Here is a 26,249-nt window from a genome sequence, read left to right on the forward strand (position 1 = left end):
CTTCTGGCTTGAGAGAAATGGTGGGCAGTTAGTTAGATTATGGTTTCACATCTCACTGATAGTTTGCACTCAAAATTGATTCTTAGAAAGTGGAAGTCTACTGCTCCCTATTGACATCAGCCTTATTTTGAGGTTTCAAAGGTCAAAATCTATTCCTTCAAGTAACAAATACTTACTGAGCTCTTGTCAGTGTTCCGTTGTGTTATAGGCAGGAGTAAGAAAATAATAACAAAGGCAAAGCCCCTGCTTTCATGACCTGTCCTGGCCTGCATAGACAGAAAGCAAGAAAGTAAAGAAAAAAAGAAGACATAGGGATGAAAAGTACAGTATAGAAAATTTAAGTGGGGTGCTACTTCCAAGAAGTTGGTTGCTTTAGGTTGGATTGTTGAGGAGGACTTCTTTGAAGAAGTGATATTTACAGAGTGATTTGGAAGTGACCAGAAGGAAGCAGCCATGTGAGAATCAGGGGGAAGAGTGTTCCTATCAGAGGCAGTACCAGTACAAAGGCAAGAAGAAAAAAATAATCAGATATAGTACTTAGCACAGATCTTAGTACCCGGCACACTGCAGTATTTTGTATTTTTGATGAATGACTACAACACTAATGGAGAGTTTGCCCAGTTCATTTATTCATTCACTGAACAAATCTTATAGAGCGCTTATGTTTATATTCAAGTAGGAAAAAACAACATCTATATAATAATCTTTTAAATTTCACAAGTACAGAAGTAGAAACACTGGTTTGTGTTTCAAAGAGAATATTTTAGAGGATTAATGTAGAACATTAATCCAGAGGAGAATATATTTGATAACAAGAGCCCGATAAGAAAGCTACTGACACTTTTGATAAAAAGAGTATGGATTTGAATAAGCAGAGATCATAGGGATAGAGAAGAAGATACAAATATGTGTGTGAACATATATGGTACTGCGTGATTGAATGGATGTGGCAGTTGGGAGTAAAAGAGAAAGAAAAAGAAATGAGGGGATTATAATGCATTAACTGAAGAAATGAGGGAATCAGAATGGGACCATGAGAAACATAAAATAATGAATTGTGTTTGGAAAATTTTGAATTTTAAGTCCCTGAGTCACATCTAGATAGAAAGATCACCACAGCTGTAAATATGAATCATATGTAAAAGAAGAATCAAGAGAAATAACAACTCACCAATCCAAGTGATTAATGATGTCTTAAGAGACTTTGAAATTGTCCAAGGAAAGCCTTTGGTAATGCATTTATTTTTCTAATAGAACCACCTACAATGGAAGATCTTGAACCACCTTTTAACACTCCATTTCAACAACGACTGGCCAATCAACGCATTGCATTTCCATGTCCTGCTAAAGGTATGTAATACTCAGGGTTATAGGCACTGATGTAATATTGTTCCAAAATTTTGTATTGGACCAAAATGCTATCTTTATAAAATTCCACATGTCAGTTCTTGTTATAACAGTTGAGCATAATAGAAACTGTCCCCTTTCAAACAACAGCTCTTTGAAGAGGTATTTTTCCCTTCTAGGTATTTTATTTCTTTCAATGGAGAAATCTTCCGTTCTTTCAAACTTGCCTAATCTAGTATGTTTTCTAGATAGTTCATGTCCTTCATGTTATTTTTTATTTCACTCTTTTTTGGCAAGATTTATTTTTAAAATGTGACAGCTAGAGTTATTCAAAATACTCTACGTTTATCTCAATTAGTCAGAGGTATAAATTAAAATTATCCCTTTGTTCTGGACATTCTTCCTAAATTTCTTTTTTAGGTATACTCTCAGCTAGTAATTCTGGGACCACGTGATAACTTGTTTCTTGGAAATTTCTGGTCTTTCTATCCCACCATGCTTCCTGGCAGGAGATTTCTGGTATTTCTCTTTGGGGGAATGTGAAAGAATACTGTAGCTGTCACCCGCCCTCTGAGTGCCAAGTGGGTGGCTCCTCTTACTCACATAAGCGTTCATTTGCGGTAACTCAGATGAGGTTGGTAGCGGCTGTAGCAAAGTTAATGTATTGTTCTTTCCATAACTCCTGGAGGGCTCTGGGCAGCTGGTACCATTACTACTCCCACATGTGCCTGCTCTTAACAGTTGTTCCTGGTGGCAGCCACTCTTGGAGTCTGCATTTCTTTGACAAGCTTTTGCATCTAATAGTAGCTGTCACCAATGATTACTCTAATGACTTTAAAAGAAAGATAATGTAAACTTTTCAGATTCTAAGAATTATCAATAACTCAGAGCCATTAAAAATGTGCAAGGAAAGTTCTGGAAAGGAAGCCTTCTTCAGGAGGGTGGACGTCCGGAAGATAGTTGTCCTGAGACCCTGCCCCAGAACTGTTGCTTCTTGTTCTCCATGGATCTTTCCTCCCTTTTCTGGTTTTTTTGTTTGTTTGTTTGTTGGTACCAGAAATTGAACCCGGGACCTTTTGCTTGTGAGGCAGGAGCCGGAACCACTGAGCTAAATCTCCAGCACTCCCTTTTCCATTTTGAAAAGCCATCTCTTCCTAGTTCTTTATTTTTGCCTGGAATATATTGCAAGTTCATTTAAACATGACTTTTAGCTATCTTTTGCTGTAAATTTCATTTTGATCATGGTTATTCTACTGTTATTAATTAAAGATAATGCTTCTTCCTTGTTTTGTTTATTTACTTTCTCATTTATTAACTCAACCAGTATTACTTTAGAAGTCTACTGAAGTCCTTAAAGGAATGAGTAGGATGAAAGAAATGATTATAACGTTTTTCCCCCTTGAGAACCTGGACAGATAACTGGAATCCATTTTACCATATTTTCTTCATCAGCCAACATTTTGCACAGATGATAATTTAAGAGGATAATCTTTTGCTTTATTTTTCCCCATAAATATGACAATTCTAGTCATTTTTATAAGACCTTAACTCAATTTGAATTTAGCCTCAATGACACATTCTAGGTATTCTGCCATGCTTTTGTACTTTCCTGGATTATATCTCCCATCTTTTACTATGTTTATTATTTGTTAGTGTAGGATTATTAATACTATCTTGTAGATTTCACTCCCAAACTTTCCCTAAATCTAGTCAATTTGAATAATAGGGTTTTTTAAACCCTCTCTTCATTGTGATTTTGCTAAGAAATTGTTTCGCTTATAATCATGTTTTGTTAAAAATGGCTTTAATCAAATTTTACACTAGAAACCATACTCAAGACTGATCAGGAATTAGAGGCATTAACTATAATAATCATTTCAAGTTTCCATACCAGATGAAATAACTCAAAAGTAGTGTTGAACTTTGCAAGGGTAAAAATTTTATTCCTAAAAAAGTTCATTTGTCCTTGAAGTATTGGATATTTAAAAATGATTGTAAACTTTGTTATAAAGAAAGCTTTAATTTCTCTTTTAGGTACTCCTAAACCAATCATCAAATGGTTACGCAATGGTGGAGAGTTAACAGGCAGAGAGCCTGGGATTTCCATCTTGGAGGATGGCACATTGTTGGTTATAGCTTCTGTCACACCATATGACAATGGGGAGTACATCTGTGTGGCAGTCAACGAGGCTGGGACCACAGAAAGAAAATACAACCTCAAAGTCCATGGTAAATTAGCATAAAATGCTAAAAACATAATTGAACATGTGGCAGTTTCCAATTCTTGTATATTTAAATGTAGTATTCTTCAAAACTAGCAGGAATAGAGGGCTATTAAACAGAAAACAGGTGATCTGGTTGCATTTATTTATTTGATTTAAAATTTTTAAATGTTTTATTGAGACCTAAAATCCTTTGAAATTCCAGTAGTAGGAGAAAATACATAGTAATAATCCCCTGAGTGAACTGAGCCATCCATTTATGCTGGCTAGAGGTAAAGAAAGTTATTAGTTTTGTATGAGACTGTGCACATACATGTGTTTGAATATGTGTGACCTCTCAAAGATATTATAGGCACATACAAGGAAGTATAAATATGTAATATTTTATCCTCTTTGTACTTCTAAAAAAGAACACAAGTAGTAGTACTTATACCCATTACTCTATACCCACTCTATTTTAGTGGACAATCTATCTTAAGAATTATTTGAGATCCCTATCCTTATCTGCAGCATCTCACAGTATGATTATACTATGATTTATTTAACCTTCCTCTACATATGATGAAAATTTAGGTTATGACCAATTGTTTGCTGTCTTAAATAACACTTAAATGAAACTCTTGTACAAACATCATTTCACATCAGTAAAGGGGTATTACAGTTTTAATACTTGATGAATATTGGCTCCTATGGACACTGGGAAATACTCATCTCCATCAGCAAAGTAGTGAGTCCTGTGTGACTTAAATTAGGACCCTTGCAGCTTGTCTTTTTAGCTGACTGTGAAAGGTTTTCCTTTCAATTTATATTGAATTCAAAATCCCAAAATAATAAAGTAAAAAATTTAGTAAGATTTCTCTTCAGAATTACGTCGTTCAGAATCTTCATTTTATAATTGAGCATATGCTTAAATCTGACTAGCTTTTCCAGGAATTGCATTATCTCAAAATTTGCTTTTTAAAGGACCTATCAAAGAAACTTTATAATATTCATTATAAGACTATCTTATCATGATTTATGTCTTTTTTAGTTCCTCCAGTAATTAAAGATCAAGAACACTTAATGAATGTGTCAGTGTTGGTAACCCAGCTCACCAGTCTCTTTTGTGAAGTGGAAGGTACTCCATCACCCATCATTCTGTGGTATAAAGACGATGTGCAGGTACACGAACACATCCAGATATGTATGTGATTCCTTCCCTCTGCACACAAAAAGAACTGCTCAGATGTGAATTTTTTCTTATTACTACTAATATAAACATTTTATTAGAATATTCAGTTATGCATATTTCATAGGATTGGAAATAACACTGACCTTTTTCACCTATACAGGTGACTGAAAGCAGCACTATTCAGATCCTGAACAATGGGAAAATTCTAAAGCTTTTCAAAGTCACGGCAGAGGATGCTGGAAGATATTCCTGCAAAGCAATTAATATTGCTGGCACTGCTCAGAAGCACTTTGGTATTGATGTTCTAGGTAAAGAAAACATTCTTTAAAAAAACTACAATTCAGATGCATTTCTGACACTGCATAGGGTTGACTATAGAAAAAGTAAATATATAAAATAAGATAGAAAATATTTGTTTCACTCTTTATTTGTCTTCAATATTGATTCATCAATAACTTTCAATTATATAGAAAGTTTCATTATTTATAATAGAGATGACTTTGAGTCATATGCCCCAAAGTATCATATACTCAAAATTGATACTATCTCATGTAAAGTAGAAAATTATTATGCTTGTCAATTTCTCCATTTAGCTGGGGAAGAAATACTCATGTGGCAAGGAGCTATATGGCTCTGTGGTGTAGAATGTAAGTTATTTGTGCTCTGAACATCTCTCAAAGCTGGTAAGACGTATTTGAACTAGGGAGGGGAACAATTCCACTTTCCTTGCATTCTAAAATTCATATAATTAAATCATCCCACAGTATAATTAAAGGAAGAAAAATTTCAGAACAGGCAGAGAATTTGGAGAGTGGGGACAGAATTTTAAGAGTGGATAGCTCTGTAATAAAAGGACATAAAACATTTCAATGGTGATCATGAATTTAATATTTGAGAATTTTAGTCAGTGAAATTATTTTTGACCTTGAAAGCTTACTTTGTTATAAAATGAATTTCTCTTGTCAATATTTTGCTTATCAAAATGGACATATAATTCATACATCTCTAGTGGAAGTGAAGCTTAGATATCCTAAATTAAAATTGGTATTCATAAACCTACGACAACATGAAATTATAGTCTCCTCTAAACCTAAAGTACTTTACATTCTTCTCCCCAGAATCATTGTTTTAGCTATAGAAACAAATTGTCTTTTTTTATTACTAGTCTCATTGGCACTATTTCTTTCAGTCAGTTTCCTCCCGTGATTTTAATTCCATTTGTGTGCTGGTGACTCTCAGTTTTTATCTCCAGCTCATGTTCCTTCTATGACCTCTAGTGACAGATATCTAATCTCCATCTATCTTGAATTGGATATCTTGGTGGTTTGCCACTGAATACCTTTGCAGTATATCAAACAGAAAGGTCCCAGTGAACATCTATCGTGGTTGTCTTCACCATTCCCATTAGAATGACCAGCACCTCCATCCGTCCACTCACTTCTTCTAGAACTTGAGACTCGTTCATTGTACTAGCCTCTCCCTAACTCCTGAAATCTACCTTTATCCTGTTATGTTAACTTGCTAAGTCTATGTTAAACTATCTGCTTCTTTCCATTCCACCGTGAAAGTGTACTGTCATTTCTAAGCTGAATTAATGTAATAAATAGCCCCCTAACTGCTTCCTTGTATCCACTCTGCCACTCTGTTCCACTCTTCACTCAGGGGCTAGTGTGGTCTTAAGCAAGTCTTATCACACCATACCCTTCCTTAGGGACACCCTTTCATGGCCAGTCATCTTCTGAAGATGAATATCCAACACCTTTAACCAGGTGTGTAGAGGAGGGTTAGAGTGATGGAAGTATTCTGGAGCTTATTAAAATGCATATAATTCTAAGAATAAAAACTAACGTATTATTTTTCATGGTATATCTCATACCAGTTTTAGCACAGAAGTACTTTATAAGAGACAAAGGTAGACATGATATATGATATGTAGTCTTTGAACACTATAAGATTGATGAAGATTATGTCATTTATTGTAAAAAAGATAACAATAATGCATTAGCTAATATGAGCTTCACTCTACACGTGTAGTCTAAGATCCTTGCACTTGAGCTTAAGATGCCTCAAAATGGATCATATAATATCATGATTCTTTTTTTATATCTTTATTGGTGCATTGTAGGTAAACAGTACATTTACATTTATCATTGGGTGCTTGTACCTGAACATGCTGTATCTTAGTTCTTACTTTTTCCCCCATTACCGGTGTGCCCTTCAAGTATAATGATTCTTGAAAATAATTGTCCTGCTAGCAAATATTTCATGGCTGCATTCTCATCTTTAAATTTAACATCTGAGTAAAGAGCATTATTTTCTGAAAAAGCATTATTTTCTACTAGATTAAGATCTTATTGGGGCCGGAGATGTAGCTCAGTGGCACAGCGCCTGCCTGGGAAGTGGAAGGCCCTGAGTTCAATTCCCAGCACAAAACAAAACAAAACAAATCAACATCTTACTGAAATACTCTAGAAATCGTTGACTCTATGCCTCTCCTCCCCTAGTTCTTTCAGCTAAGTTGTAGATTTTCATGATAAAATGTCTTTGTTCAAGTTCCACCCAGCATAATAGATGCGAGCTCCCCAAATGAAGTCTCTGCCATCATCAACCACAGCACCAGCCTCGAATGCCGAGTTAAAGGCACTCCCTTTCCCGCTATTCACTGGTTCAAAGATGGCAAGTGAGTATCTTTCTGTAGTTGTTGCAAGGGTCCAATAGATAGGAAACAGATGTTAATCTTCTTCCTTTTCAGAATGTTATCACAAAAATGTATTAAATGAGCAGGAGGGAAAAAATAATATTGCTCACAAACAGTCTTAAAGTTTTGTCATAGCTTTCATTCTTATGAATTTTGAAGGAATTTATTTTTGAAAAGAGTAACTCAAATTTATTATACACTAAATATGTTCTGTTCAGAGACTAACAGCGATAAATGCAAGATTCAAATGCAAAGATAACTTTGATTTTACATGGAATTGATTTATTACAAAGGAAAACATTTATAACACCAAGATGAATAGTTAAGCTAGTCCTCTATCTTGGTGAAAAAAAACCCAAAGAAGAGCAATCATATATTTCCCAGACGGTAAGCCTCAAGGGTTGCTGGTGTTTTCCCACACTGAAATGGCTTCAGTGATCTGTATTGGTTTGAGACTGTATTTCTCCTACTGTGGCCACAGTTTCTGTATTATTATTCTGTCTTAAAGTTGACATTGAAGGACTAACTAGCAAAGAGTCATGATTTGCAGTGTGTGGAGTAAAGGATTATATAAAAACATTCTATGGATCCATAAGAAAAGAAGCACAAAAGAAGTGAGGCATAAACAGGAAGTTAAAACATATAGGCAATAAATACATTAAATTTCTTATGCTCATTAAGGTGATAAATATAAATAAAATGTAATTTTTTTTCATAGATCATATTGACAAAAAGTAAAAAGTAGACAATATTAGGTCAGGGATTTAGCTCAGTGGTTCCAGCACCTGCTTTCCAACCACAAGGTACCGAGTTCTATACCTGGTACCAAAAAAAAAAAAAAAGAGGAGGAGTAGGAAGAGGAAGAAGAAGAAGAAGAGGAAGAAGGTGGCGATATCAAGTCTTGGCTACAGCGTAGGAAAGCAGGATTTTGAATGAATGTAAATCAGTGCCCTGAAAGGCAATTTGTTGGAATCTATTAATCTGTGATGCATTCACACCTCCAGTGTCCAGGAGAGGGAAGCAGTCATGCATGTCCACAGGGAGGCTCTTTCAGTGCAACTGTGATGGCAGAAAAATGAAACTGGCTAAAGCCTGACCTTGGAGGACTAGGTCGATAACTCATGGCACAGTCATGTCGTGAAATACCATATAGTAATTTAAGAGTATATATATATATATATATATATACACACACACACACACACACACACACACACATACCAAAGCTATATATACCAAAAATGTCTCCATAGCTATTATTATAGAGTGAAAAGAAAAGCAGAACAATAGCATGATACCAATAGCAAGATAAAGTGTTAAAACTGTAGGCTGGTTTGGGACTACATTAATGAGTGAAAAGGTTTAGAAAACATGTGGAAGAATAAAAACCAAACTGTTAACGATGAGAAGTTAGAAAGAAAACTCACATTAGGGGTAAAAGACCGAAAAGACCTTCTCTCAATTCAATACATTTGTTTGTTTAAATTTTTATGGTAGTTACATGATTAATAATCAATAAAAGTTTCAACATTTCATAAAATTAGGTATTCTCTTCCCTTAAAAATGTAAAAAGTGGGCTGGGGATTTAGCTCAGTGGTTCCGGCGCCTGCCTCACAAGCACAAGGTCCCGAGTTCGATCCCCGGTACCAAAAAAAAAAAATGTAAAAAGTATTAAATTAGGATACTTCATTCTCTTAACTTTTGAGAGCTTTATGCAAACTCTCATACCAAGAAATAGTGAAGGATGAAACCTTAGGAAATTAAATATCTCTTCTATTTTAATTATGTAGACCAAATAGTGGTTTATTAATAGAGCAATGCATTTAAATATTTATGTGGCTAAATCATACAACTTTTTAAAAACTAGCTATGGGTTTTCCTGAAACAAGATGAATAGCTTTTAAAGGTATGTTTCTTATAATAGCATAGATTTCAATAACCATATGTTTCAAATGTTGAAGTAAAGGTCTTGCCAGTTACATGAAAGTAAACACTTTGTAGTAGAAAATGACTGTATAGTAGAAAATATGTCCTTGACAACTATTTATGAGCTTTTGGGGTGGCATAAATCCTTCAATATTTGTAATACTAGAAGCATTCATATTTATTATGATACCTACTTTTTAGAGAAGTTGGCAGAATCACTGCCTGTAGTACATAATAGCCAGTCATCTTATTATGAATATTTTTCCAGATACAAAATGATATTAGCTTAAAAATAATACTACTTGGTTAGGATTTCCTATACTGTAATATTAAACTCTTTTCTAGACAATTGTACAAATTTTTCCTGTGCAAACCAAAATTTTTTTAAATATTAAAAAGAATAAAAATGGATGAATAAAAGAAAGAAATGATAACTATTAAATTCCTGTTAATATTATTAAACAATTTAAGATTGGAGAAAAATTTCATCCCACAGTGATAATTAACTTCTATTAGTAAAGTGCTTTAATAATTTCATTTTTCTGAATAGAAATACTAATCACATCATCGTAATCTTTATTAACTTTGATTCATATTTTTAACCCTATACTATTTACTTAACAATTTTGTTGTGATTAATAAGAGAGAAAACATGAGGAAATAAAAATGGACCCACAGAATAAGATCAGTTTTTTTTCTAGGCCTTTATTTTTGGGAGATCCTAATATTGAACTTTCAGACAGAAGACAAATTTTATACCTGAAGAATGCACGAAGAAGTGACAAGGGGCGATACCAGTGTGCTGTGTCTAATGCAGCTGGTAAACAAACCAAGGATATAAAACTGACTATCTATAGTGAGTATGATTTTCTCATCTTTCTTTTATTATCAGTTCATGATAAATTGAAAATCAGTAGTGTTCAATGCTGTTTTCTTCCATACTGAATACTGAGAATGCTACTTGGGTCAAGTTTTTTAGGCTACACCGTTATATCCAATTTTAATTTTATAAGTCTGGATTTAGTCAAGTAGTTTAATGATTTTTACATGAGCCACTTAAGATAATTTCCTAATTGATTAATAACATAAATAAATTAAATGCCTGTATCTTTGAAGAGATAGGAAAAGACTTAAAAAACCTATGGAGATATACCAAGTACAATGAAGTTGATGGTGTATAAACAATTTAATTGTTTTATTTTCATTCCATCTTGCCCTTTATCCAGATCACATGGTAATATTTTAAATGCCATATGACTGATCTCATCCTGTTTTCTCCCAGGATGTCCCCAAGATAAAAAATGTAGCCCTTTTATTCACTAACATTTTTGAGGGAAGTGACTGTTAGTCTTTTTACATTTTACCAATAGAGCCATAAGGAGCCACATGAACGTTATGTTGCAGGGACATCAAAGATTTACACACTAGAAGGAATAGAACCAGAGTTCTTGGTCTACACGACTTGTCAGTTCCACTCATTGTGCTGTCCTCTCCCTTTCCATAGTGTATGATGCCCAAGGGCAGTTTTGGTACTTTAGAATATCTCCTTGTAGATCTTTCCAATCCAAACCACCACCTAGGCATTATAACATTGTACTACTTCATTTTCTTCATAGTAATTCTTCATAATTATCTATACTTGCTTAATTACGAGTTGTTTTGCTTATTAGCTGTTTCTCTTCAAAGAATCTAAACTTCATAAGAACAAGCTTTTATTTTGCATGTTGCTTTCTTTAATATCTGTTATACAGCAGCTCTCAAGAAATATTTGCTTAAATGAATGAATGATCTAAACTACATTGTCTATTATGGTAGCCACTAGCTACATGTTGTTGTTGAGTCCAAATTTAAATGTGCTGTAAGTATAAAACTCACACCAGATATCAAAGATTTAATGTGAAAATTATATATATATATATATATATAATGATTATATAATGATAATTTACATTGATTACATGCTGAAATTGTATTTTGGATATATTAAAGTAAGAAAAATATACACTGTGTTATGAAAATTAATTTTGTTGGTTTCTTTTTATACTTCTTATGTGCCTAGTAGAAATATTAAATTACAGATGTGGTTTGCATTGTGCTTCTATTGGACAACTCTGGTTGAATAGTTAATAAGAACTTGGCCTCTGAGACAGACAAGCTTGTGTTCAGATACAACCTCTGCCATTGACAAAGTTATAGCTTTGTGACTTTGGCTAACTTGCCTAACCCCTCTGAACTTCAATTTTCTCAACTGTAAAATGGGAATAATGATAGTGCCTATAATTAGTGTTATTGTAAGAATAAAGCTCTAAATACTTTACTCATGGATTATTTGGCCTACAGTAAGCTCTCAATATGTATTACTCATTTATACTTAACATACTGCATTGTCCTAAAACTTTATATCTATCTATTTAGATAGATATATGTATTTTTAGCTTGATTTCTATATAAATTAACTGCATTCCAGATCTCTGTTTGTAAATGTGTCTTTAAGCTTTGAATAACTCTTTTGAATCAAAGAAATTATATTTAGTGTAGGTTTCAAAATCATTTCTTTCTCCAAATAGAAGTCTCTGGAAGAAATCAATCATGAAAAGACATGTCCTCTAAAAATGGGTAACATAATTGAAAGATTAGTTGTACAAATATCCAAGTTAAGCAAAAGTGTCATTGCTACCATTGGCCTCCTACCAGAGCCAGACATTTAAGCAATAGGTACAACATTTTCCCTAAGCTGTTGAGTAGTCTTCTCTACAATGTTGTACTATTATTGCCAAGGACTGTGAAGAATACATTTTGGTGATTCAATAAGAGGCTTATTTCCATGGAACTTGGGTTCTTTCTTTTTAGATCTCGTTTTCTCTGTATGATGCCCTCAGGCATCCAGAAGAGAGGGCTTCTGAGATGATCTGAGATGAAAGGCATTGTATTACTGCGAAGTTTTGGGTATTATAATTCAGAAAATAATGCCGATTCCTCTCTAGCAAGCTCTTAAGTACCTCCAAGTAAATAATCTTAAGCTTACTTTATTTCCTTTGTGAAAATGTTTCATTCCTAAAATGGGAAAAAATAAAACAGATGCCATGCTTTGGATAACTGTGAGGAATATGTATATAGAATACAGATTGAAAGTATATTTCACACTAAAATTGAGGTTTATTTTTGTAATTTGTGTGCTGACATGAAATGAAGCAGGTGGGTCAATGCACTTGCAAGGCAGACATGAACAGTTTTCTGAATGAAGAAAGAAATAGAGAAAGCATACGAGGGAGGGAAAAATAAGAGATGAAGAAGGAAGAGTATAAGGAGGGGAAAGAATATAAAATGGAGAACTTAAAAGAGCTTTTAATGTTCTATGGTGAGATTGTGCAAATTAACAACTTGTAGTTGGAGGCCATTGTCCTTAACTTGAGGTCCATAGGTAGGTTTTGACATCTGAAAGCGTCCCTGAATTGTATGAAAGTCTTGCAGTGTGTATACATTGGTGCATTTTAATGTCCAGTGTCTCAATAACCTATATCAGCAAAACTCTCTCCCAAACAGAAGTACAGCTCTCTCCCATATATTCATGAATTAAAATGAAAGACAAATATCTATTTGTCACATTTCAGCAGTTTATGGTATGTTGTTCTGGTATCCATTTCAAATATTCTCTGAGTAATTTTTCTGAATTTCATACATGTAAACTATTAAAATATTTTCAGTACAAATGATACTCCTTTGGAAAACATTCACAGAGGATAGAGATTTGGTTGCCCTATATTCTTGACCTTATTAATGTCTTATCTAATCTAATTAGGCTACCCAGCTGATTTAGGCAGTTTGAGTAAAATATTTGATATATATATATACAGATTAACACAATGCAAACAGTCTTAAATTAAGATTAAAACTGCCTGAGTAAAATACACATTCTTAATATTTCAAAATAATGGCTTGTATTTGTATTAATTAAGTGTACTTGGCAAATCTTGTATTTAAGGCAAGATAATTTTAGGGTTTGTAAACCATGAGGCACAATCAAGAATGCTATACAGCTATTTATATAATGATATTTATTGACAAAATCATCTTTTGATGAAATTCCTTTTCTATTTTTTTAAATTATAATTTTTGTTAATGGTTTACTAATGGGAAGGATGGAATTACGGGGCGGGGTTCACTTAGTTCAAAGTTAGTATTCCCTATTTTCAAAATCCATTGGAAATGTTGATTAATGTTGGTTGTAATGAGATTTTATCTATTTCCTCTTTGAAAATGTCACTTCATCCAGATCAGTACCGCTTAGTACTTATGTCAGTTCACAAGCGTGTAATTTTAATTGAATATTTTCACTGCTTTGTAAGCTGGACATGGTGGTGTACGCCTGTAGTCTCAGCACTCGGAAGACTGAGAAAGGAGGATCACTGTGAGTTCGAGGAATAGTAGTGAGATGCTATCTCAAAAAAAATTAAAAAGGAATATACTTATAGAATTGTTATTCTTATCTTGGTTTTCATCATGACTTTACACAGCCCATTGATGGTTGATGGAAGGCCTTCAATTTGAAAGATTAATAAATGTTGAATGTGAAAACTATTTGGATCTATATCAAATTGTAATTTGAGCTTAGAAAATACGACTCAGTGAACTTGTGGAAGTATCAAGATATCATTTCTCATTTGAACTTTTGGCAGCAGGGGGAATGTATAAAGGAGCTTGGTGTTCCTTCTGATGAAAACAACTGGTTATCATAGTATGAACAGCATGTGAGTACTGCATTTGCTAATTCTAGGTTAGATTCATTTAGAAATATCAAGTTTATAGAAAAATTAATTTCCAAAACCATTTAATATTCAGTAGTAGTGTTTAAAATGATTTTACATATTCAGAGAGAATTCAGTCTCAGTCCTGAGCTCAAAAAATTCCAATAAAACTTGACTGAGTAAGTCAGGATATTCAATTCTACTTCTGACTAAAAGTCACAGGACTGATGGTATTTAACTTGATAAGAACAAACAAAATCCTCCATTGTCATTACTGGTTCATAAATATGTGACAGTTTCCTACAAAGTGCTTGGTGATGAGTATTTCAGTGAGTGAACACAGACTTTTACTACTTTACTTTTTTTTTGGTACTGGGGATCAAACTCGGGACCTTGCACCTGCGAGGCAGGCGGCGGAACCACTGAGCTAAGTCCCTGGCCCACTACTTTACATTTTAATGTTTTATAAACTTCCCAAGGCCTTTTATTACTCCACACATATTTTTGCCATCATAAGTTATAACAAATCTTAGCAGATTCCACTTCAAGTTGTGTAATGAATTAGAGTTTTTTCTACTTCTCTGAAAATATTTTTGTCTAAAGATGTTCCATGAAGACTGCTCTTTGATACTAATTCTCTGTTTTCTTCAAACTTGGCATTGACTCCTCAAATAAAAAGGAACACCTTAGCAGTATCAGTAACATCTGTTAACTTGTCAAAGGCAAAAATACTCTTCAAAACCTTCCTCTTTTTTAAAAAGTTTACTATTTAAAAACTTAAAAAAAATAAAAATTTCACTATTAGTATTGTTCCCACTACCCTCACCTCTTCTGTTTTTCTCACAGAATGGGTGATAGTCTTTAACAAGTTGATTCTCTCTGGATACACATGGTCATATGTGGTTTAATTAAATCAGGATTGGTAAATGGCTTTCTTTACTTGGCTGACAAAATAAGCTACTCAGAAATGTACTTTGTTAGTATCTTCATTTTTGCATTTTATTTTTATGAAAAAATTCTATTTGTGATGCGACATTTTATTCTGAATTTTTTGGTTTTTCAAGTTTTTGCTTTTCTTTAAATTGAGAATACTGTGATGACTGTTTATACTAATAGTGCTTATTCTTTTAGGACAGTTGTATTACAAAAGAAATACAAAACTCTGACATTTAATCTGATAATAATATATAGTTCACAGTATTCTGTGCCTTAATACATTAGAAATCCATTATTCTCTTTTCTTCTTGTTTTGTCATTAGTATGCATTGTAAAAATAATAAAGTAAAAATATCACAGTACTGTGATATGCGTGATACTTGAAATGCTGTCAAGTTACAACTGGGTTGCTGAAATTTATGATAAACTGAGCAGCAGTAGAAGCAAGGAGAACACTGCATGAGATTTTGTTAGAATTATTTAACTCTAGCCATTGTTGTGCAAAAATAGTCATGGATAAATGAATGAATGTGACTGTATTCCAATAATGTGTTATCTAAGACAGTGAAGTTTGAAAATCATATAATTTTTACATCTCTCAAAATATTTTCCCAAACATTAAAAATGTAAAAATAGCCTTACTTGAGCATTTCCTGACCTGTGTTTCACTGGTAGCCAGTCCCTAAACTTTAGAGTAAAATAAACTACAGTACAGGAAGTCATTACACTATTGAATTCACCTCAAAATATAGTAGGTCATGACTTACATTATATATAAAATTAAAAAGGTGTGTATGAATGTTCATCACAGCGAACGAGTTCTAAGAATGACTACCAGAAAACATCAAGGTAATCCACTCTATGCCAAAATCTTGTTTCCTAATATCCTCTACTGAAAGGAACCAGAGTTTCTTGAGAAATGTTTAATCCTATGGCTGGGACAGGAAACATACAAGATGATCGTATAACATATAGCCATGACAGAAATTAATACTGAAACATAAAATGATATGGTTACATCAAAGGAGCACAGGAGCCGACAGAGATTCTACTGATAAAACCGGATAAATGTAGTATGGATTATAAGCTCAAACAGAAAATAATTTTCTATGGGTCCATATTGATATAAATAAATGAACTGGGGCTAAGAGACACATGTCCCACCTAGAATTCTAAATAAATTCTGTAGATACGCTCCTCTCAAGAAAGAACATAACTCCCCATCTAATATTTATGGATGGAAATAGTGAGTCCTTTCAAAAGAAAGGGAAGGAAAAGGAGTAACTTTGTAACTAGACATGTGACAAACACCATCTTAGTTAGCCAGGTCATCAGGATTAACATGATCAGTCACATGCAGAGTGTGTACCACTGGTAAGTTGTGATGTGAACAGCACTGCACCTCTTCAGTCTCCCTCTCAATACCCCCAGAGCCCTGGTCGACCCATAAGAAAAACATTATACAAAATATTCTATTCTAAAATTTAAAAGTTTATTGAAATTGTGTTCAGAAAATGAAATTCAAATATATGCATTTTTTTTGGTACCAGGGATCCAACTCAGGACCTTGTGCTTGCCAGGCAGGCACTGTGCCGCTGAGCTAAATCCCTGGCCTTATGCAATTTGATTTCTTTAAAATTGCTGCAGTGTTGAAACAATCCTAAATGACTGTGCTTAGAACATGTAGCAGAGATTGAGCAACTTGAGATGTTTTCCCAAAACTACAGTCCTCGTGTGCTGGGAGAGGCCAGGAATGATGTTGCTGAATTATAGAAGGTACACATGTAGCCAATTAGATGAGTGGAATGAATGGACTTTCAGTTAAAAAAAAATAACAGAAAGAAAAAATTAAAGACTGGTTCTGAGATCCCTTAGATCTCGACGTTTCATTTCATGAGGATAGAACATGCAACTGTACCACCGCTGCCTTGGCTTGATTTCAAACTGAAGTGTCAATGAGATTTTATTTTGTTTTGCTTTGTGAAATGTAACTTTCTTAGTTATTGTAATAGGATCTATTGGACTTAAATGAGCTTCTGAAATGGAATCTGTGATTTACAGTTTTTACTGAAATTTGAAACCCAAAAAGGAGGTATCGATTGTTTTGACAAGACAGGCAACTAATTGACAGCAGTCAAAAACTTCCTGTCTTTAATTTGTATTTAAACCCATTATATAAACATCTGTAGCATTTAAGATTGTGATGCAGATACTAAACTTAGAACTGATTTTGCTCTGGACTCTTTTGTAGTTCCACCTAGTATTAAAGGAGGCAATGCTACCACGGAAGTATCAGTGCTGATCAACAGCTTAATTAAATTGGAATGTGAAGCCCGGGGACTTCCAGTGCCTGCTATTACTTGGTATAAGGATGGCCAGCTAGTCCTATCCAGCTCACAAGCACCTTATATTGATAAAGGACAATTTCTTCATATTCCTAGAGCACAAGTCTCTGATTCAGCAACCTACATGTGTCATGTAACAAATGTTGCTGGAACTATTGAAAAATCATTCCATGTTGACGTCTATGGTGAGGAAAACTATTTGCTTTAATTGTATACCTTGTTCACTAATAAAGCTTTGTAGGTTTGTCTTTTGTCGGTATGCATGGATAGAGTGGGAAAAATTTGTTATGATTTTTACAATAGGTACAAAAGCTAAGATTAGCAAGATATGGTTCATTATTTGACCAATATTTGCCCATGGGAATCAGTGCATCCAAACCATTTGTTTCTTATGGAGAAGGCTAAGGAGTTGTTAGGATGAAGATTATTCTCTTCTATTTGACCTAAAATATAAAATATCCCAGAATATTTAGTGTATTTACTGAACCAAAAAATTATTTCCCCTACAACTTATAGGAGGAAGGTAATGTAGGTAGCTTCTGTGGTCAAACTAGGTCCGAAAAAATAATCTCTCCTTGATTTCATTAGGATGTATTTCATGACCTTACAAAATATTGCCTGAAACACTGCTATTTTTCTACCTAGTTCCTCCAGTGATTGAAGGTGAGTCGGCAACACCTTTGAAGAAGCAAGTTGTTGTTGCTCACTCTCTGACTCTGGAGTGTAAAGCTGCTGGAAGCCCCCCTCCAGCTCTTACCTGGTTGAAAGATGGTACACCCGTGAAAACCAGTGACCGCGTCCGCATAGAAGCTGGTGGGAAGAAGCTAGAAATCATGAGGGCCCTGGAAGTTGATTGGGGACAGTATGTATGTGTGGCAACAAGTGTGGCAGGAGAGAAGGAAATCAAATATGAAGTTGATGTCCTAGGTAAATAAGGGTGCCATCATCAGGAGTCAAAGATGTACAGCAAAACCTGATTAATTTATTAAATACTTTTTGTTCATACAATAATAAAACAGTCTAAGATAAGGTGCAGTTGTTTCTGCAAGTCTGGATTGTACATTACCAAGAGGTAGATTTATCACCAGAATTCCATGATCAAGAATCCCACGTTAATTTTCCACTGATTTTAATAAATATACTTTTTTGGTACCGGGGATCGAACTTGGGACCTTGTGCTTGTGAGGCAGGGGGCAGAACCACTGAGCTAAATCCCTGGCCCATAAGTACACTTTCTGGTTAGGTCATTTTTTTTTTGGATAGGTCATTTTTACATTTACAACAATATCTGATTGCAGTGAGCCACAAAGAGGTCCTTTGTCGTGTGTACTATGTTAGACAACAGGAAACTGCCTGCACCCTGGGAAGTCATCTTGCAACTTTGGGTGTCTATAACTTTATTTACAGATTGAAGGTTTTTGAATAGATGGCCCAGCTTTGGAGGATTCCCTTCTCTTGTTTTAATGAAAATCAACAATCTAAAATATGAATCAATTTATATTTGCAAGGCATAAGTAGCACCACCTTGCCATTTAGAGAAGAATCCAAACTATGTCATAAGTACATTCAGTGATCCTATTTGTTGTAAAATTTATTGATAGTGCATTGTAAATTCCTTTCATGTACTGAATTACTGTGATAATTATTAACTTTCTAAACTACTGCTTAGTATTGCTTGATCTGATGGTAGTTTTTTCTTGTTTATGTAGCTTTGTATGTTTTATCCTTTTTGTCTTCTAGTGCCACCCTTTGTAGAAGGAGGAGATGAAACATCTTATTTCATTGTGATGATTAATAACTTATTGGAGCTAGATTGTCAAGTGACAGGCTCTCCCCCACCAGCTATCATGTAAGGGTTTTGGTATGTCTTCTAAATGCCTCCCACTTTTTGATGTGAATGTTTTAGAGCTTTATAAAAGACTTTCTATATCACTAAAAAAATGGAAGTATAAAATTATATCTTTTATATTCCTCTTTTAAAAGATAGTTCTACTTAAAAGGCAACTTTTACTTGATTCAGAAAACACCTGAATTTGCTCAACTGAAGAAATTCTTTTGTATGATCTTAGAAATTACATGACCAGTTGGGAAAGACTATAAAGGAGGATTATAGTCAGAACTTCCCGAGTCACTCAAGTGTTTAACAAGTTGATAAATAAAAAGATTACCAGAAAAATTAAAGACATAGAGGATGTTAAGATGTGTTTGCCAATTTTTTTCTCATTCCTTCATTCACAGAGCATTTATTACATAGTTATCTTACACTTCCACTGTGTGATGGGATGTACAGAGGAGCAGTTAAATAACTAAAGGAATGAGATATGTTGACAAATAACCATAAAACTAAATGAAAATAACTCAAAATGTAAAAATTTATAGATATATGATTTCATTATTTTATTTATAAATGTTTTAAGATCATGTGCATTTTACTGATTTCTAGGATTTTACTGATTAATGTTATTCAAATTAGTAATATTAGGGGCATTTGCTTCTTTCTGTAACCTAAATTTAGTGGAAGAGTGAAGAACTCAAAATGGTATTAGGTTGAATTGTTGAATAAGCCAACTTCTGTGTTAGGCCACTCCTTTTTTTTCTCTTCTCATTTACAATTTATTTTAGAGTGAATAAAATACATGTAAATGTATGTATATGTATATATATCTTCCAGGAAACATCATTAGGCAACTCTCTCTATATATGCATGTATATATATATATATATATATATATATATCAGACTTCTTTTTCTTTTTTTATAGGTGGCTGAAGGATGGTCAGCTAATTGACGAAAGAGACAGATTCAAGGTTTTACTAAATGGACGGAAACTGGTTATTGCTCAGGCTCAAATGTCAGACACAGGCCTTTATCAATGTGTGGCAACAAATGCTGCTGGAGACCACAGGAAGGAATTTGAAGTGACTGTTCACGGTATGCCAAGGAAGGGACAGGAACATTACATTTTAAATTAACTTATGCATTCTTTCATTATCTAATTCAGATTGTAGCTCAGTAATCTGGATATGTCTTGAGTTGTGGGAAATAATGAAAAAAATAAAAATTTGAGTTAATGGCAGATTTTAAATCATTTTGCTGACACAGAGACTCAACTAAGAGATATAATGTAAATATATCTAGACAGAATTTAAATGCTGGGAAATAGAACATGGAGTGGCAGTTCTGAAGGTGGGACTAAAGCAGATGGAAGAAGTAGCCAGCAACTTGCGAAGTAAAGGGTTGTGTCAGCATTTAAGGATTTAGCCCAAAGAAGAGTGGTTATGAATTGAATGGTTTCCAGAAGTGGAAGCTGAGGGTGTAATTGCAGGATGCAGGGCATATAAGTGCATTCGCAGCACTGGAACATTAGGGTTGTAACTGTTGATCTAATGACAGAAGGAACTCTCTGCCAGCGTCTCATGTGTCTAATTTGTCAGCAAAACTTAAGAAGAGAAGAACTGCAACAAGAAGCCGGAGAGCCATTTGGACACCACTAGGAGAGTGGTCTATGAATTTCAACTGCATTCTTCCTCTGTCTCTGCAGACTTGTTTTCTAGCCTTTTTAGCCCTATGCCCCATGATGAAATATGAATAATTCTGCTTTTCAGTCTCAATCACAATTCCTCAGGGAGTGTAAAAGTCCTGTTTATGTCAAGTTACCAGCCCAGGTTCAAAAAGCTGTGCTGAGGCAGAGTCAGTGGTAGAAATACTACTGGATTCTCTCTCTCATTTAATGAGTTCTAGAGAAAGGCAGGGGCATTAGTGATTGGGAAAACACACTAAAACGTGGAAGCCAAATATACATGTTGAATTTCAGTAACCATAAATACATTTTGCTTATTCTTTGGAAAATTAGAGATCCATAGTTAGGAGACTATTAATGTATTAAAATGCTAAGAATTATAAGTTAAATGTCTGTGATGAAATTACTTTATTGTTTGTTGAAGCAAGGATTCCTTTTATTTTTTTTAAACTTTAAAGTTTCTGATTCTTTCATACTTTAAGGGTTTGACCCGACTGGTTATGGTTTCTCTCCTGTCCCTCCCTTTTTTCTAGTTCCTCCAACAATCAAGGCATTGGGCCTTTCTGAGAGAGCTGTGGTGAAATACACGTCTGTCACCTTACAGTGTATAGCCAATGGCATTCCAAATCCATCCATTACATGGTTGAAAGATGACCAACCTGTGAACACTGCACAAGGGAACCTCAAAGTAAGTATAGATTTTACTGAGCCCAAATTGAGAAAGCTATATAGATCTCCTTGAAATTATCACATTATTCTATCTTAATTGTAGATTTTCCTGTTGAATATATTTTGTAGAAAAGTTATTAAAACATTATATGGTATGGAGGATATATCTCATTGGTATAGTACTTACCTACCATATGTGAGGCCCTGGATTTTCATTGCACTGCAAACAGAACAAAACAAAAACCAACAATATGTATTTTCCTTAGAGGTTTTTAAAATGAAATTTAATAAAGATTAAATAACCTGAACAATGATACAGACATTAACATAGTAGTTGGTATTTTTAGTATTTTGATTTATGCCTATTTTAGCTTTCCAAACACTGGTATCTCATGGAAAAATAATGTTCAGTAATAAGCCGATATATCCCAAAATGTTCACCAGACTAAGATGAAGGTGAAGCCATAGCTATATAAAACTAAGTGAAATAAGTATAGAAAAGCACTTTTAAAAACTAGTTTGTGAGCTTCGAGAGCAAAAAACCTCAATTAGTTTCTGTGAATAAGTTCACTTCTGTGTCCTCCATACTGAGGACAGTCCTTTGCACATGACTGTGTTTCAGTAAAAATTTCTTGAGATAATAGATAGGTAGACAGATAATAAATTTCAGCCCTGATTCTCTAAATGATACATTTAAAATTAGGATAATTGACTTTGGTAGGAAGATCAAGTTAATTGATTATTATGGGCTTAAATTTTACTTATAGTAAGTCCTCAGTATGAGCAATATCTTGAGTTCCTTTCCCAGATGAAGCAATGGACATCTGCTCATTTCCAGTGCTCATCTATCTCAAATCCAGTGGAACTAATCTCAAACTTTTATGCTGGTGAGAGATTCAGTATATAGCCTTCACATAGTGCAGATAAACACTTATTTATCTGTAGACAGACATTTATGCAGCCATACAAACAGAATTATAAGCTGTAAAGAGCAAAGTTTTAAGAGATAATATAGAGGCATAAGAAAATATGAGAAAATCTTTTGGATACGGGGAAAACTTAGGGGGAAAGCCTTTGAGCAGAGTGCTGAAGAACATATGGACGTTAAATGGGTAAACTAATGGAAAAGAACTGAGAACAGTATTCCAAAAAGATGTGCATGGGCAAAGAACTTAAACTAAAGGAAAGAATGACACCTCTTGAGAACCTAAAAGTAAGACAGTAGGGTGAGGAAGAGAGAAAAGAAAAAGTGGTACTGGAGAAGACTAGAGAGTGGTAGGAAGCACTTACCTAATGCTAATAATTTTGTTTTCAAGCGACGCAAAGATTTTGAGGAGTTAAGAGGAGCGACATGATCACTCATAACTACATGATTTATGTAGTTCTGTGTCACTTTTTTTTGTTTTGTTTTTGTTTCTAAGTTTATTTTATTGGTACATTTTAGGTATACAATATAATGACTTTCATCATTGGAAATTTGCACCTTTACATACTCTCTTGGTTCTTATTTTTCCCCCTTCCCCTGCCCTCCCTTCAACCCCTCCATCACTCCCTATTTACAAAGACTTTGTTTCTATTTTTCCATTTTCTCATATTAATTCCATTCCCTTCTTTCCTTTTCCCTACCCCTCCCACTTCCCCTTCCCCTTTGCCCCTTTTCTTCCTATTTCACATTATCTTTTATACCTTTTAGCAGCCCAAATTCCTATCAACTGGAGACTGGATAAAGAAAATGTGTTTTTTTTTATAAAATGGAGTACTGCTCAGCCATAAAAAATGAGAAATTAGAGACATTTATAGCTAAATGGATGCACATTGAAACGATACTCTTAAGTGAAATAAATAGGACACACATGTATGTGTCACTTAATGATGAAGATGCATTCTGAGAAACTCATCATTAGGGGAATCTGACCATTGTACAGCATCATTTACACAAATCTGGATGATACAGCCTACTTCACACCTTGGCTGTATCATATTTACCATCGTATATGCAGTCCATCATTGACCAAAACATTGTTATGTGGTGCATGACTATATTCATCTGGAAATTTTCCAGGGAATAAACTGGAGGACCCAAGAGTAGATATGTAAAACCAACTAGGACCTATTTGCATTTGTCTAGGAGAGAGAGAGAGAGAGAAATTTGAATTCACATGCTGGCCATGGAAATGAGGATACTTGGATAGATTTTAGAGTTAGTCAAATTATTGGAGTATGTGAAAGATTGCTTATGAAAGATGAGGGAGAAGGATGTATCAAGGAAGACTCCTAGGAGTCTAACCTACATAACTGCATGAATAGTATTGCCGTCCAGTAAGGTGGAATACTTTGGAGGAAGGCAATTTGAAGGTGGGAAAAATTATGATTTGTGCTTCAGACTTTGGAGTTGAGGTGACTTTGAAATAAACCAGTGAAGATATCAGTGGATCATTGAATATGTGGTTGTGGAGCTCAACCAGATTTCTGGTCGGAGGTACAGCACATTGATGATATTTGAAAACATGAGGATAGATGAGTTAATCCAAAGTAGGGAATATAGTAAGTGAAAAAGGAAAAAAGATCATCTTAGTTCAGAGTCTTAAGAAATCATGACATTTAAAGACCATTCGTAATATTCCAGAGGTGGATACAAATGTATGAATGCATTGCTTGACATGTTTAGTACGGTATGGCTGGAAAATAGGTTAAGTGGGAGTTTACACAGTGTTTTGGAGAGATCATTTGGGGTCAGAGTGTAGCAAGCTATGCTGAGTTTGGATTTCTTTTTGGGCAAAGCGGGGAGCCATGAATGAGGTTTGAAGGGCGACTGGTAAAAAGATCAAATTTCCATTAAAAAATTATTCTGGCAATAGTGTGTAAGATAGACTAACAATTGGGGAGGTTGGAGACACTGGAACATGAGTTAGGAAGCCACTATAATCCCACAGTGGCTCTGGAAATGGAAAACAGGGAATCTGAAAAACATTCAATGGTATAATTAATAGGAGTCAAAGTGGGCTCCAAAATCTAGATGACTGGAAAAATAGTGATTGCTATTAAGCAAGACTGGAAAACTGCATTGAGAAGTAGGTTTTAAGAGATACAAGGAAGAAAAATTATGAGCTTAATTCTGGATAGGTTAAATTTCATGTATTAACCTGTCCAGCAGATAGCTGGAACTGCACATGTAGAGCTCAAGAGAGATGTATAGGCTACCACTGTAGATTTAAGAATCTGGATAGGGTTTTTCACTAATGCCATGAATTTTCCTGAAAACTATCAGAGAGCTAAGTTTCTTTCGATGGAACAGAAAGAGGAGGCTGATTCTCTAAAGTAATCTCCTATGAGAGTCAGAATAAGAACTGACAAAATGCTTTGCCTTTAACATTTACAGAACATAGACTTTCAATGAGTAGATAGTGAACCATATGGAATGCTGTAGCTAGACAGTAGGAAAGAGTGTGCAGTTACTACACAGGCTACTCAATATTGTAATTGGAAATTAATAATGACCTCAGAACAGTTTCAAAGAATAACCTCCGAATCATCGGCTTCAAAATGGTGGAAGTCAGTTGCAATGGATTTAAAAGAAAAATAAGGAAAAACAGTCAGGAAGATTTATCTGCATTTTCATTATTCATATTTTATAAACTTTATTGTTTTTCTGGACCCCATGACCATTTAATCAAAAAAGATTGTTGTTTTAAACTATTTATGAAGTGTTATATAAATGTGGCTGTGTTTTTTCAAATAGCTTAAATTTTCATCACATTCTTCATAGTTCAGTGTGAAAGTGCTTTAGTCAGTGGAGTTTTATGACTATACCAGCAGGCTAGCCCTTAGGTTATTTTATTTTGTATTTTCCAATGAATAAGAATAAACTTTTCAATCAAATTAGTTGATTTTCCTGTGCAAAATGAAATTATTTGGCTCTGATCTATCAAGATATAATTAAGATGTTGGCATAAAGATATAGTTAGGTATTATAAATTTAAATGAATTTTTCTATCTCGGTGATGTTTCCAAGTCCAAGTGCAAAGTACAAAATGCTGCCATGATTTCTGCTCCCAATTAGATACAGTCTTCTGGTCGAGTTCTACAAATTGCCAAGGCCCTGTTAGAAGACGCTGGCAGATACACATGTGTGGCTACCAATGCAGCTGGAGAAACACAACATCACACTCAATTGCATGTGCATGGTAATGTAATTTCCACATCTCAACAAAAGAATATTTTTATGGCTTTTGAAAAAAATGATGGGCCCATTTTTATTGAATTACAATATAAAAGAAACGAGTGTTTGAGTTCACCTGAAAAAAATCTAGATAAAATTTATTGTAATCTTAATTGTTAGTAATAAGATCTTCGGTTTTCAGGTTGTCAAACAGGATGTGTGGGATCCCATAAATAATACTAATTTTACATTTTAAATTATCTGTACTCTGTTATTTATCTGTAAGTTTTCTGTATTCAGTTGCCTGCTTAAAAGAAGTATTTCATTATTAGATGGTATCCCTGGTTTAAGATCTACTGTGTGCTTTAATAAAAAGTATAGTGGCAATGGAACAAGTCGATAGTATTACCAGACTTTAGATTTCTAGAGGCTCATCAAGTCAAGTTGAGAATTGAAGACTTCAACTTTCCTAATTTAGCCAGGATATTTGCATAAAGCTACCCAATATCTC

At 34.3% G+C, this 26,249-nt stretch overlaps 1 protein-coding gene across 9 annotated transcripts in view; it reads left to right on the top strand.

The window, feature by feature from the left end:
* Window positions 1-26,249, top strand: part of Hmcn1 (hemicentin 1) — a 421,540-nt gene that overhangs the window by 241,746 nt on the left and 153,545 nt on the right. For 7 of the 9 annotated variants that reach the window (XM_087194441.1, XM_087194442.1, XM_087194447.1 and 4 more), the window contains 12 exons: window positions 1,255-1,350; window positions 3,382-3,576; window positions 4,600-4,730; window positions 4,901-5,048; window positions 7,294-7,420; window positions 10,066-10,220; window positions 17,297-17,575; window positions 18,036-18,317; window positions 19,131-19,239; window positions 20,152-20,321; window positions 21,444-21,598; window positions 25,640-25,763. In XM_087194441.1, the coding sequence (XP_087050567.1) occupies window positions 1,255-1,350; window positions 3,382-3,576; window positions 4,600-4,730; window positions 4,901-5,048; window positions 7,294-7,420; window positions 10,066-10,220; window positions 17,297-17,575; window positions 18,036-18,317; window positions 19,131-19,239; window positions 20,152-20,321; window positions 21,444-21,598; window positions 25,640-25,763 (1,971 nt within the window). The remainder of the gene's footprint in view (window positions 1-1,254; window positions 1,351-3,381; window positions 3,577-4,599; window positions 4,731-4,900; window positions 5,049-7,293; window positions 7,421-10,065; window positions 10,221-17,296; window positions 17,576-18,035; window positions 18,318-19,130; window positions 19,240-20,151; window positions 20,322-21,443; window positions 21,599-25,639; window positions 25,764-26,249) is intronic. The other 2 variants (XM_087194444.1, XM_087194446.1) reach the window with 2 other exon arrangements.

Source organism: Heterocephalus glaber, unplaced genomic scaffold (assembly GCF_053883595.1).
Source record: "Heterocephalus glaber isolate CG9 unplaced genomic scaffold, H.glaber_assembly_v1.0 deba00001600, whole genome shotgun sequence".
Lineage (NCBI taxonomy): Eukaryota > Metazoa > Chordata > Mammalia > Rodentia > Bathyergidae > Heterocephalus > Heterocephalus glaber.